Genomic DNA, 14,821 nt, shown 5'->3' on the forward strand with positions numbered 1-14,821 from the left:
TTTTTTAAAGTACCATGTTTTCCTGAAAATAAGACGGGGTCTTATTTTCTTTTGACCCCCCCCCCCAAATAAGCCTTATTTCTGGGGAGGTCCTATTATTTTTGAGGTGCAGGAGGCGGCAAGCGTGGTCACCTCATTGCTGCTGATGTGTTGCAATATTTTCAGGGAAGGCTTATTTTCAGGGGAAGGCTTATTTTCGCGCATGCGCTGAAAAGCCCAATTGGGCTTATTATCCAGGGAGGTCTTATTTTCAGGGAAACTGGGTATTTTCCTTTATAGGAATGAAACATGTTAAAACATGTTAAAGTAGCATGTTAAACATGTTCAAAACCACAACATAGAAGTCCAGATTGTAATGTAAATGCAATTAAGCATCTTTTAACACCTTAAACAGTTGCAACAAAAAATCACCATTCATCACCAGTTACACCATTTTGTAACTCAGGGCTTCTTTTTTCTCCTCCTCTTTTTAAATTCTCTTTTATTTTGTAAATGTTCAGAAATATAGTCAGCCAATATGAATATATGTATAATCATTTATCACATTATTAATCTATTATTTTCTTCTCAATATACCTAATTGATATATTACACTTAGGATCATTAGTGCTATTATGGGAGCATTAGAGACGATTCTTATATTGATAGATGGCAACAATTTAATTGAAAGTTTAGAGCAAGTGATTAATTCCAGTATTAATTATCTCTTTCAGAAAGTCCATGAAGTCTGAAGGAAACAAGTTTTTGCAGCAACTGATCAGCTATCCCAGCATCCACTAGTGGAAGCTTCTGAATAAATGAATAAAGAAACAGAAAAATGGGCAAATGGAACCAAACAACAGTGACTGAGTTTGTTCTTCTTGGCTTCACTGATCATCAAAAGATCAAGGCTGTCTTCTTTGTTCTCTTCTCAGCTATCTATTTAGTCACTTTGGTGGGAAATATTGGTATCATCGTATTAATTTGGATCAGTTCATGCCTCCGCAGTCCAATGTACTTTTTCCTCAGCAATTTGGCCTTCCTAGATTTCTCTTATTCTTCTGCCATTACACCTAAAATGCTTCTCAATTTCATAACTGGCAAGAAGACTATCTCACTGGCAGGTTGCATTACACAAATGTATTTGTTTGCTTCTTTTGCAGATGCCGAGTGCCTTCTTCTGGCTGCCATGGCATATGACCGCTACATGGCTATTTGTAACCCATTAATTTATCCTGCTCTTATGTCCCAAAGAGTTTGTTTTGGGTTGGTAGCCGGCTCTTATCTTATTGGTAGTATGACTTCACTAATTCACACTTATTATACATTTCACTTGTCATTTTGTGGATCCAACGTCATCAATCATTTCTTCTGTGACATCCCTCCCCTGCTAGCTCTCTCCTGCTCCAACACTCATATTAATGAAATTCTTCTTTTTGCCTTGTGTGGTTCCATCCAAATGAGCACTTTTTTGTTGATTGTTATCTCCTATACCTATATCATTTGCACCATCTTGAGGATCCATTCATCTGAAGGCCGCCAGAAGGCCTTTTCAACTTGTACCTCCCACTTGACAGCTGTGGCTTTGTATTATGGAACCCTTCTCTTTACTTATTTGCGGCCAAGCTCCAGCTATATCCTGAATACAGACAAAATAGTCTCTGTTTTTTATACTGTGGTTTTCCCCATGTTAAACCCTTTGATCTATACCTTGAGAAATGAAGAAGTAAAGGATACCTTCAATAAATTATTGCAAAGAAAACTGATTGCACTCAGAAGGATTAGGAATTTTTTTCCATGTTTGCACTAGCAAAAATGCCACTTCTAAATGTAGACTTGAAGCTGGGAATACAGACATACACAAACCCCTGTGATTACATTTCATTGACTTAATTTCAGCTATTTTCATTTTACTTCATATAAAAGCTTTTGTTCAACTAGTGCTCTTCAAATATTTAATGGTTGTATGCAATAAAGTACTTTTATATGGGAATTCATAAATCACTTGATGGATAAGTTTTATTTTGAAATTTGAAATAGATGTATGAGTGAAAGAGTTATGGATCACAGCCATAAAGCTCCATCTTGTATAGATAAATTCTACTTAGTAAAAAAATAATCTCATAAACATATTTGTTGTGCTATAAACCATTTCTTAGCTACTGTGATTTTTTTTCATCAAAGACAAATTAACAAATTATCCTCAAGGCAAGAAAATAACATTGACATTTGTTCCTACATAAAAATGCCCTATGAAATGGAATGCAATCTTCACAAGCCTCTAGATGTTAAGGCTCCCTAAATATGGTAGTTTTCTATTACTCTGTGGTCTGGGATAGGCAAACTCATCTGCATGGGCTCCCCTTGGAAACACAAAGTATGCTTTAATTTGGAATAAGGTGTTGTTCTTCCATTAATTTAGCCCTATATGGGAAAGATCACTAGGGAAGCTTGCTCATTTGATGATCATTCATAGAAATATTCATAGAAAGCATAGAGGGCAGTGAAAATGTCTACAGACCCCTCACATCCTGGACTTAAATTGTTTCAACTTCTACCCTCAAAATGACACTATAAGCCATGCACTCCAGAACAACTAGACACAAGGACAGTTTTTCCCTGAATGCCATCACTCTGCTAAACAACTAATTCCCACAGCATTGTCAAACTATTTACTAAGACTGTACTCCTATTATTCTTCTCATCCTTCCTATTACCTATCTCCTCCCACTTATGACTATAACCATGTTGCTTTTATGATTTATATTGTTCTGTTTGTTTCCTAGTATGATTTGATTGCTTATTAGTAACCTATGACTATCAAGTGTTGTATCATATGATTCTTGATGAATGTATTTTTCCCTCTCTTTTTTCTTTTCTTTTTATGTACACTGAGAGCATATACACCAAAGACATGGCTTTTCTCTCAATTTTATCTACTTCTGCTTCATTCTTCAGACTCATCTCATGTTCATCAGAGATTAACCAATCAGGTGGATTTACAAGTAAGGATTGCATTTTAAGTAATGTGCTATTCCCAAGGAAATTTCCTCATCGTTTGTGCTGTTTTAATATATTGCATTTTATTTCCATTGTGTTGTATGAACTGATTCTAGCTTAGGATTAGTACATTTAAAAAAAATCACAACTGAGTATCTTATTTCTCAGTTTTCTGTCCTAAAATGTTTTGTGTTTTCTGCCGCAAGGCTCATAATTTAAATTGAGCTTGGTTAGTATGAACTTGGAAATGAGCCTACATTGCATCTCTTGAGGGCTCTTCATTGTCAAGGCCCATGACCAGGGACATATAAGGAAGAGACAAGACATGGTAGGAACCCAATATTTCATCATTCTTTTAAAAATGCCTTTTAAACTAACAACCAAAAAGAAAAAAATATTATCACTGAGAAAATATTCTTTTACTTTAATTGAAAAGCACAAAAGTTTGCTACTGTGCATAAAAACATCATTGAGAATGCGGGCTTTCTAGCTTTATCTGCCAAAAAGATTAATGTATGAATTTACATTAGCATTTTGACTGGCCATATTAATGTTTGGATGTCCGTTCTCCACTCCTCCTTTTCATCATGAATGGCAGGAAACATTTCTTGCCAATGTTTTCTTCCAGGCATCCTTCACTTCTTTGTTCCTCAGGCTGTAGATCAAGGGATTCATCATGGGAAACACCACAGTATAAAAAACAGATATTATTTTATCAGTGTCTGGGGCATAATTGGAAGTAGGCCGAAGATAAGTGAAAAGGAGGGCACCATAGAAAAGTGCAACAGCAATGAAATGGGAGCTGCAAGTTGAAAAAGCTTTCTGGCGGCCTGTGTTGGTAGGAATTTTCAAAACAGTGCAAAGAACAAAGGAATAGGAGATGAGGATAAACAGGAAAGTGCTCATCTGGATAAAACCACATAGAGCAAAGAGGAGCATCTCATTTATATGGGTATTGGAACAGGAGAGGGTCAAGAGTGGGGGGATGTCACAAAAGAAGTGATTGATGACATTCGATCCACAAAAGGAGATGTGAAAAGTAAAACAAGTGTGCACCAATGAGGTCATGCTACTAATCAGATAAGAACCTGTTATCAAACAGATACACACTTTGTGAGACATAAGAACAGGGTAGAGTAGTGGGTTGCAAATGGCCATGTAGCGGTCATAAGCCATGGCAGCCAGAAGAAGGCACTCAGCATCTGCAAAGGAAGCAAAAAGGTACATTTGAACAATGCATCCTGTAAATGAAATGGCCTTCTTCTCTCTTAAGAAATTGACCAGCATCTTGGGAGCAATGGTGGAAGAATAAATGGTATCTAGGAAAGCCAGATTGCTGAGGAAAAAGTACATTGGACTGTGTAAACTGGGGCAGGCCCAGGTTAATAGAATAATACCAATGTTCCCCACCAGAGTGACCACATAGATGGCTAAGAAGAGGACAAAGAGGCCTGCATTGATTTCTTGACGATCTGTGAAGCCAAGAAGAAGGAACTCATGCACTATTGTGTGGTTCCACTTAGCCATTTGATTCAGTCTTTGGTGTCTTTGACTCAGGATCTGAAATCAAGGAGAGATACGAACTGTGAGGACAATGACAAACACACGGTTATACAAAAGGTGTGTCCTCTCTCCCCCTCAAACTAGAAGTAAAAATATTTCCATTGGTCTTCTTTGATATTTATAAACAAAATGCTGAAAAATGATAAGCAGGGAAACCGATGACCACAGAAACCTGACATCAGGTTGCTTGGTTTGGCTGAGTTTGTGTTCTCTTTGACAGAATATATTCTCAATATTCTTCATATCTATTCAAACATTTTTTTGAACATACAGTATGTTGGCTGGTGTGCATTCTCTAGAACAGGAGTGAAGAACTATGCCCACTTTATGACTTGTGGACTTCATCTTCCAGAATTCCTGAACCAGCATGGCTGGCTCAGGAATTCTGGGATTTGAAGGCCACAAATCATAAAAGGCCCATTGTTCCCTTCTCTGCTCTAGAAAAGAGCCAATGAGGCCAACTTCACACAAATTTTGTCCCTAGCCAGGCTGATCTATGCATTGTTGGATTGATTTTCATAGTTATTTATTGATAGGCTGGTGGATTTCTATATTTATAACTCCCATTTCTAAAGCTGTCCAATTTCTCGACAGTTTGAGTTGGCATACAAAAGGAAAACCAAAGAAAAAAAATACCATGACACAATAGTAAAAGGAAACAAAGTTGTCTCTTTTATATCTAACTAGCAAGAAAGACCATAGCTAGACAGTGACCATCTAATGTCTTTAAAAATCCAAATGGTTTACAGTTTAAAAGAGAGAAAATATCATAGACCTGCTTTGAACCAAAACATGAATGAGTATCAAGGGCAATTATGTTTGCAGTCTTTTCTGAAAATCTCTGGATTTGAACAGGATATAAATGTTAATAAACAAAGAAATAAATTAAAAAAGACAAGAGATAACCCAGAAAAGACATAGCATATAATTTCATTCCCGAGTACTGTTTATTAATATTAGTATAAATAATTAGTGTTAGTATTATTACTGTTTACCATTGCTTGAAAGAATGGATATGACAGAAAAGAAATTTACATCTATTCATAATTACTGTATCTGATTTAGAAAGAGAGGCCTTTCAATGCCTGACTTTTTTTCAACCTTAAATCCATGTACCCCTGCTGCTGTACAATTTTGCAATTTTTAGAAAGGTTTAAAATATACATTTTTGTGTGATTCCCCCCCCCCCCCAATATACTTATTTTTGCACATATGTCTTTTCTACTTTATGTATTTTAAGTCACAAATCACACTAAGAGCTAGTATGGTCTAGTGATTAAGGTACCAGGCTAGAAAGCTGGAAACTGTGAATTCAAATCCTCCCTTACCCATGAAAGTCAGCTGGGTGACTTTGGGCCAGGAACTCTCTCAGCCCAATTCACCTCACCTGATGTTGTTGTGCTGAAAATAGAAGGAGGGAGGTCTGATGGATATGTTCACCACCTTGAGTTATTTGTAAAAATAACAATAGCAATAGAACTTAGATTTATATACTGCTTCACAGTGCTTTAAGCGATTTACAAGGTCAGCATATTGCCCCCAGCAATCTGGGTGGGCTATAAATAAATAGATAATAAAAGAAAGGATGGGGATCCTTAAGTTGAATTTATTAACTGCTAAAGTACAATGGATGGATGGATGGATAGAAAAACAGAGGAGGAAAGGAAGGAAGGAAGGAAGGAAGGAAGGAAGGAAGGAAGGAAGGAAGGAAGGAAGGAAGGAAGGAATTCTTTCTATTCAGTTGTGTCAGCAAATCTAAAACAGACCTCCCATTTAAAACCTTCCTTTTCTGGCATTTATTTTCACATGTATGCATTTCTATGCACTGTGCTGTTTCCCCCTTGTATTTATGCTGCCTTTTGTTTGGAGAATGTTGTTGCAAAAGTAAAAAAAAGGTAAAAATCTATTTTGAAATTCAATGGTATTTCAGTGGGAGAATTAGCTCACAATGTTTAAGTAAGGGCATGTTAAATGTATGTCCCTCTTCTCCCAATGCCTAAACCTATGATCATTTATCTTCCAGAATTGAAACAACACAGCATTAAAAAGTAAATGAAATTATACAGACAATATTATTTCATAATTGTTTTCCTTGCAGTGATAAATACTGTTTTTATTTTATTCTCCAAGGCTCAAAACATTTGCCCCTGAATTATTATCAATTCTATCCTGCTTTTCTGTCTAGAGTGTACAAGTCACCTAATCATAAAAATCCAGTCAAATGCCAGTCTGAGTCATCCACATCTGTTCTCAAGGAACATCATCACCAATTCCTGCTATATCACTGCCCATAATACATTCAGAGCACCGTCTTCATATTCTGTTTCTGCTCTAATGGTTTTGACTTACCAGGGAGGCAGTGTGGAAATATTGGCTGCTTTGTTGCAAAAACGGCTGCTTTTAAAGGTTTTGAATTCATCATTCTGACACCAGAGATCAGGATCCCTGGAGTAGCTTAAAGTGGTTAAGCAAGGAAAGATTGTTAAATGTGCAGAACAATCAATTAAACTATGCTTTGGGGGCAAAATATATGGATTGTCTATTTTGTAAAAACTTTACAGTTTTATTTTTCCAAAGGCGGTGCATGTACCTACATTCTCATAACAATGTAGAGCAGCATAAATTGTTGCTTGATTCTGGCTACTGTTAAAAACAATATTGTCAAAAAAACCATTCACAAATATAGGCAGAGAATGCTGGCATATGCTCAGACCCATCAGGCTGTAGGCTTTTGCAAAACTTCAGAAGGTTGATTCAGTCAGAAGAGGACTCACTTGAAATGTACACACCCTTGAATTAAATGATCAAATTCAATCTCTGAATTATCTCAAGTTACATCCACAGGAAGGCAAGTGGGATAAAATTGACACAAGCACTACTGTGATGTTGTAATGCAGGCCTCACCCCAGAGATGGGTTCCTACCAGTTTGGACCGGTTTGACCAAATAGGTAGTAACTTGGGGGCCTAGGTTGCTGGAACCGGCAGCGACCTAGGCCTGCCACATCCCCAAACCAGTTCCCCAGTTGCTTACTCTGCCTGCCTGCCCCACCCAGTCACTTCTCATCTCCTGGGCGGCTTCCCACAAAATAAGCCATGTCCACAGAACTAGTAATAAAAAAATTTGAAACCCACCACAGCCTCACCCCCTTTCTCTTACTCTGTGCAAGGGAGACACAGCTTTGCCTGAGGTGGATCCCCTTGACAGAATACCCTCCCCAGAGAGGCTTGCCTATAGCCATATTAGACTACAAAGACCCCTTCATTTCCCCAGCTCTTCAGTCATATTTTAATTGCATTTTAATTCATATAGTTTCAAATTCTGATGGCTGTCTTGCTTAAGGTGACCAGATTTTCAGATTGGTAAAGAGGGACACCTTTGACCGGGGGCAGGGGGGGGGGGGGCTTGATTAAAAATTTTATACGGAGCAACAAAAATTTTCATACAATGCAAAAATAGTATTGTAATTTTTTTTTATTTCAACATAACTACAATTTACAAATATAAATTTTAACTGTTGCCAAACATCAAAATTTTGATCACGTGACCATGAGGATGCTGCAACGGTTGCTAAGTGTGAAAATAGTCGCTAAGTGTGAAAAATGGTCATCAGTCACTTTTTTCAATGCCATTGTAACTTTGGTCACTATACCACCTTTCTTGCCACAGTTCTTAAATGAATAACTGCAGCTGATATGTTAGTAATATAAGTGAATCTGGTTTTCCCATTTGACTTTGTCAAAAGGTGTTTATATGACCCCAGGACACTGAAACCATCATAAATATGAATCTGTTGCCAAACATTAACATTTTGATCGCATGACTATGAGGATGCTGCAACGGTCGCTAAGTGTGAAAATGGTTGCTAACTGTGAAAAATGGTCATCAGTCACTTTTTTCAATGCCATTGTAACTTTGGTCACTAAGCCCATTATACCACCTTTCTTGCCACAGTTCTTAAGTGAATAACTGCAGCTGGTATTTTGTATTTTGGATAGAATCTTTTTTAAAATAGTCTAAGACAATTTAAAAAAAGAATCCACACAGAATAAATTGAAGTAAAACATTTCAAACTATTCCACACAGAATAAATTGAAGTAAAATTATTTTTAAAAATTCTATGCACAATATATTTCAAAGTATTGTGTGTAGAATTTTTAAAAATGGTTTCATTTCAATTTATTTTGGATAGAATCTTTTTTTAAATAGTCTAAGACAATTAAAAAAAAAATCCACACAGAATAAAATTATTTTTAAAAATCCTATGCACAATAAATAAAATATTATTTTAAAATACATTAAAAAAATAAAAGAGAAAAACCCAGCTCACTTACCAGCAGGCAGGAACTCCAAGTCAATCCAGAATGATGTAGATGTTAATACAAAGAACTGAGCAAATTAAAATGGTGAAATTAGTCAGGGAAATATTTTTCAAAGAAACTTTGTTACCATTTTTTCCACACGAGCTGACCTCCAACCTCCGTGCCCCTCCCCTCCAGAAAATCCAGGAAGGAACACTCGTGACTTCTCTAGCCAAGTATTTCCTGTAGCTCTATGGTAATGGGTCATCTTTTCTTATAAAATGAGGTAAAAGGGGCACGGGGGGGGGTCCGTTTTCTTGCTTTAACATTTTAATATCTTCAATGAAAGTACTGAGACAGAGAGAGGGTTTAGACAGAGTGTCTTTTGTCTTGCCCCGGTTAGGATTTCTTAAGCAAATCCACTGGGCTTTCAACATGAAGCCAGAAAATCGGGACTTTTTAAAAACGCCCCGGGACACAGGACAAATTGTTATAAATCGTGACTGTCCCACCAAAATCAGGACATCGTGTCACCTTAGTCTTGCTTCAGCCTAATTGGTATGGATTTTTTGTTTTATATTTTATTGATTGTATTGTATAAAATTGCATTTTTAGCAAATTTTCTTTTAAACTGGCTAGAGAACTCTAGACTATTGGTGAGCTATAAAATTTTAATAAAGAAAAGTGTTGAATGTTGGAAAACACACATAGACACTTGCGGTACAAAGCTGCGAGATTGCTTGTGGATGCAGCTTGTCAATTTTAATCAGATGCCTCTAAATCTCTTTTGAGAGATTTGTTCAAGGAAAAAATAATAATATTCTGAACTTAACTACAGATGAAGGCAGTTTTATTTATTTGGAAAAAGATAAGATTCGTTGTATCATTCTTAATTAAAATATTTCATAATCCAAAACTGATTTATGTATAAAGTATATCTCACAGACAGATGCGAGAGAATCACAGTCAAAAAAACTACTAAGAAACAAAATGTGTCTGATAAGTTTATGATGCTTCCTCATTAAGCAGTAAAGATGCTAATGAATTGATGGTCTCAGGAAATTCTATTGAGTGATTTTGCATCATCAAGTTCATGTCGACTCACTGTAGCCTCTTAGATAGATTTTCTCTAGGATGATCTGTCCCTAACCTGGTCCTTCATATCTTCCAATACCCATTAGTACTGCAACTGACTCCATTTAACTTACTGCTGGTTATTATCTTCTGCTTTTTCACTTTTTCCATAGAAAAAGAGCTAGTCCTTTGTATCAAGTACCAAAGGAAGGATAATCTGAGTTTAGTCATCTGTGCCTCAGCAAATGAGAATCACTGGGTTGATTTGATCATTGCAGAGGATTGGCTAAGTGATCCTTATGGACCCCTCCCAACTCTACAGTTCTATAATTCTAACAATTAAGTGTGATTTAAGAATTATTTGTCGGCCACAATATCCAATATTTCCTCTCCTTCTTTTTCACTCCCAGGCTTTTGTACAAGCAAACGGTTCATAATAGTAACAGACAAATTTAGGGCAGAGTTCTAATAGGCATTTTTAAATCCAGCAGATTGGATTGGAGCTGTTTGTTTAGTCCCCTCTGAACGCAACTATCCCAAATTGTTTTCCCTTGCCTGAGTTTGGAGTTCACTCCCAGTCAAAGCACAATTTTAATAAACAGTTTGAATACCAATGTTGGCTGGTAATCATGGAGGTTGAACTCCTATGTAGCTGAAGCTGTAATCCCAGGTGAGCTGGCCTTTTGCCAGCTGGCCATTCTGATGAGTATGAAATATCTGGTGTTCTTCATTCTCAGTTGGATGAAGAAAGGACAACTGCTTGTTAATGAAGATGCTGGACATGAACAGCTATTTCTATGAAATCTCTTGGGTGATGTGTTATAATACATCAGCTCCGAGGGCATAACTCATCATTGGATGACAAAAATAAAACAAAAAGGATAATTTATAATTCTTGAAATGAGTAAAAAGGAAGTGGCCACATCCCATCTAGAAAGAATTCTCTAAAGAAGAAGAAAAATATATCAGGCCAAGTTTTAAACCTTAGCAGATGCAATATTCAGCCCAAGAGATTTATATGCAGTAGGTCTTAGGATTCTCCTTGCCTAATGCCTTCAGTGAAGAACTTCTTCAAACCATTTGTTTATATAATAAAGACGTTCAACCCGGCAATTTCTTAGAATCAAGAGATTTAGCATGGATTTTAAACTAAGTAGATTTTAGAACTACAAAAAGGTCGGCAGTAGAGAAAAATTTGGAAATTGTTTCTTGGTTGATGCCACTAATCCTGCAAAACAACCTTAAACATTCTTGACATGATGGAAAAATTATGCCCAAAAGAGGCTTCTTCATTTATATAATTCTGAGATTCAGCAACTGTTTGAAAGTTTTGGAAAACAAGAGCCTGCAGATCAGTAAAAATCTGGGCTCATTAAAGTTGCTTTTAAATGTATCGGGAGGCCCTGATGAGAAGTCATTAGAGGGTGGGGTTAATTTATTGTTCTGCGTTTGGAAATCAGTGTTGCCTTATCCTCACAGGATAAATTCCCAGCACAATTACCTTCCCTTGGCTTTGCAGCAATCACAATCCAACTTATTCCTCCCTGAATATATCCCTTTTCAGTCCTTTGACTGATACTTACAATGTTCTCTTCTCCAAGATACCTGTCTAGTTTTTACTTTTTGGGCTTGACTTCCAACGCAAACCTGTTGTCAGTGGAATCTTACCTAGGCAATGACTAGTGATGTACTGTAAGTTGTAGAACTTAGTGGAAAGGAGGAGAATATTTACAATAAATACAATACAAGTGTAGACTAAACCCACTGTGTCCTTTTACCCCTCAGTTATTCCTGTTTGGTATAAAACTATTGATTGTACTGCTATAGAGACTAACTTGATTTTGTACTTAATAACGGCAGCAAGACTGTTGGTGGCACAATACTGTAAGAAGAAAGATTTGCCTATTGTTCAAGAATAGACATTAAAAGTAACAAACTTAGCAGAGATGGCTAAAATATCAGCATATCTTAAGGACCACTCAAATGAGAAATATAAACTGGAGTGGAGAAGATGGATTGACTATATTCCAAATAAATATGGGATTAAGAAATTCCAGATAGTTTATGACTGAAAAAGCGAGGAATGATATAATCTGTTAAGAGTTAACCTAACAAAAGAGGAGTTAAAGCTCAAATGAAAGATGATACTAACTTTCTTTAAGTTTATTTTAGAATATCTTTGTTAAAGATTTATACCTGCATTTGTTCTGGGAAGTCGGGGGGGAGGGTTGGGGGGGTTTGGGCTTGGGTGGGGAGGGTGGGGGAGGGGAGGTATATATTTTTAAAAGCCTTTTTTAAAAAAAAATCAATTTAAAAAAAAGCCCACTGTGTCCTATCAGAAGAAGAGTCAAGGAGCATGTACTCTGCCTGTGCCAGGGCCTAGGGAGAAAGGGAGGAAGAAGTTACCTCCCAATCTCATAGACACAAAGAAGGCAAAGTGTTGTGCCAAGAGAGTACAAACAGTGAATATTTAACCCTCTCTATGCCTTGCGGTCATTCAGTTATGAATTGGTTTGATTGGATTCCTATCACCAACATTTTATTTTATATTACAGTAATATAAAATAGGTATTTGACTCATTGATCTTTTAACAATTTTTAAAAATCCATTTTAAGAATATGTATCCTCTTTTATATGTAATATAAAGAAGGAATTTTTTAAATACAGATTTCTGTGATGTTATTCTTGAGATAAGCTTTTACGATATATTTTTTCTAGGATTAAAGTGGTTTTTTTTTCATCTCCAACTCCACCCACTACTAGTTTTTTTGCCTGCAACTAGATTTTGCAAACTGGTTTCCATAGAAATCTGTGACAGAATGCTTTTACATTCTTTTTGAAATGGCTCCAGATTCAGTAATACTAAAATTTCTTGAGTTTTTTTTTAAAAATGGAAATTTCACAGTTAAAATATGATCACGTTCAAAACAATTTCAGATAGCAAGTAGAAGACATCATTTTGAATGATCCTAGTATTTAAAAACATCCCCGTAATACAAATTCAGCACATCAACCAACAGGATTCTAAATCCTTTTTTTCTCCTTATTTTCTCTCTCCCTCTATCTTCCTGCCTATTTCCTTTCCATCTAATATGGAAATTTCTTCCATATTAGTTGGAGTGAAAAATTGTCATTGTGACATGTGACTGTAGGTGGATTATTATTAGACTTCCCAATTCCATGATACTCACACAAAATAAAACAAACAAGAAAGGCTAAAATACCAATGTGTCATTTTATTACATGAAAGATGAGAGATTATTTTAAAGGATGGCCTCTAGTCTCAGAAATGTCATTTAGCCCCAATTTAAATAATAAAGAACTTTATTTTAATTCAGCTTGGTTCAGGTTCTTGACAATAATAAAGTGAACATTCAAATGTCTCACTTAACACAAAACATCAATTTAAATATTCCACAGGGCACATTAGGGCACAATTCCTGGCACTTTATTGAACTGAATTCCAATTCACTGCAATCTACAGATGAAAATGTTTATTTTACATGTGAAACATTCTTATTCATTGCTCTTATCAGGGCATCCTTTACCTCCTTGTTCCTCAAACTGTAGATCAGTGGTTCCCAAAGTGGGCGGTACCGCCCCCTGGGGGGCTGACTTAGGGGGGCGCTAAGAGGCAAGGGGGGCAGGGGGCACTAAGAGGCAAGGGGGGACAGCAGGGGATGCAGCAGGGGGGGCGCTAAGAAGGCGAGGAAAAAAATCATGTATTGTGTTGGCTGCAGAGGGCGTCACCCCTAGGTTGGTAGCTTCCCCTTAGCTAATTCTCAGATGGAAAGGAGAAACTTGTCGAGCAGAAGACGAACTGTTTAAAGCCCATCAGCGTGGGCAAAAGGACAAAATTACCCAAACAAACCTGGAAATAGCTGTGGGTTTCCCTTTAAGCACTCCCCAGGAGAGCGGGGGGTGCCACTTGATTCCCCCCCAACACCACTGGCATCTTAACCGACCAGCTTGGCTTGTGAAAAGGTTTTTTTTTAATGGTTGGTGGGTGGGTAGATTGTGTACGGTGTTGTTAGGGGGAAAAAAAACCCACCAATCGAATTCTAGTTGAGCTTGCGAGAGAGCTCTTTGCCACTGGTTTAAAAAACGGTCACATATTTCTATTATAACTTGAGAATGAAGACAGAGGCTCTTTATTCAGTAACACTGTAACCAATTTTAATGTAGCAGTAACTTGAGTGAAAGTAACAGTAACTTGCAACAAAGTAACTCTAGTAGACTGGGCTGTGTGCGCGGCTAAATGAATGTAACAAGAAGTAGACCGGGTACAACAAAGTAACTCTAGTAGACCGGGCTGTGTGCGCGGCTAAATGAATGTAACAAGAAGTAGACCGGGTAGTCTGTGGAGAAGAGGCAGCGAAGCAGTTCCGAGTAAACCGGGTTGTTCGGCTGCTCTGGTAGACTGGGGTGATGGTTGGAGAGAGTCTGCCCTTTTATATTCCAGCAGACTCGCGCTTGACAGCTCGGCAACTGACAGGCGCGTCTGATTGGCTAAGATGCGCCTGGCTGCTGCCGAGCTGTCATTCGTAACAGCGAGGACTAACTTTTACTATACAACAATTTCATGCCATCCTTTTCCTTTGTATGGAGATGTTGGGTAAAAGTAGCGGGGGAGGGGGTGAAGAGCAGAAGTGCGGTTGCTCTCTTTTGGTGGTGTGGGTTTTGGTTAGGGAGCTTTGGATTACCAGCAGGAGGGAGCTCACATTGCAATCTTCCGTTTCTAGCCTTGGAAATATGGGTGTTGTTAAACTCACGGGAGCTTTCTTTGATATAGGTATAGTATACTATATGTATATACTACTATAATATAGGTCAGGAGTCCCCAAACTTGGCAACTTTAAGACTTGTGGACTTCAACTCCCACAATTCTCCAGCCGGCATAGCTG

At 37.3% G+C, this 14,821-nt stretch overlaps 2 protein-coding genes across 2 annotated transcripts; one reads left to right on the forward strand and one right to left on the reverse strand.

The window, feature by feature from the left end:
* The first annotated feature begins 817 nt into the window (after positions 1-817).
* Positions 818-1,789, forward strand: LOC106543790 (olfactory receptor 5AR1-like). Its single transcript, XM_014059869.2, has one exon. It carries the CDS (start codon positions 818-820, stop codon positions 1,787-1,789), a length of 972 nt encoding a protein of 323 aa, XP_013915344.2.
* Positions 1,790-3,564: 1,775 nt separating this feature from the next.
* LOC106543789 (olfactory receptor 5AS1-like) lies at positions 3,565-4,512 on the reverse strand. The gene has a single exon (XM_014059868.2). It carries the CDS (start codon positions 4,504-4,506, stop codon positions 3,565-3,567), a length of 942 nt encoding a protein of 313 aa, XP_013915343.2. The 5' UTR covers positions 4,507-4,512.
* Positions 4,513-14,821: the final 10,309 nt, after the last annotated feature.

This window comes from Thamnophis sirtalis, unplaced genomic scaffold (genome assembly GCF_051295495.1).
Source record: "Thamnophis sirtalis isolate CommonGarterSnake01/CBP01778 unplaced genomic scaffold, rThaSir2_p1.2 scaffold_1, whole genome shotgun sequence".
NCBI classification, from domain to species: Eukaryota; Metazoa; Chordata; class Lepidosauria; order Squamata; family Natricidae; genus Thamnophis; species Thamnophis sirtalis.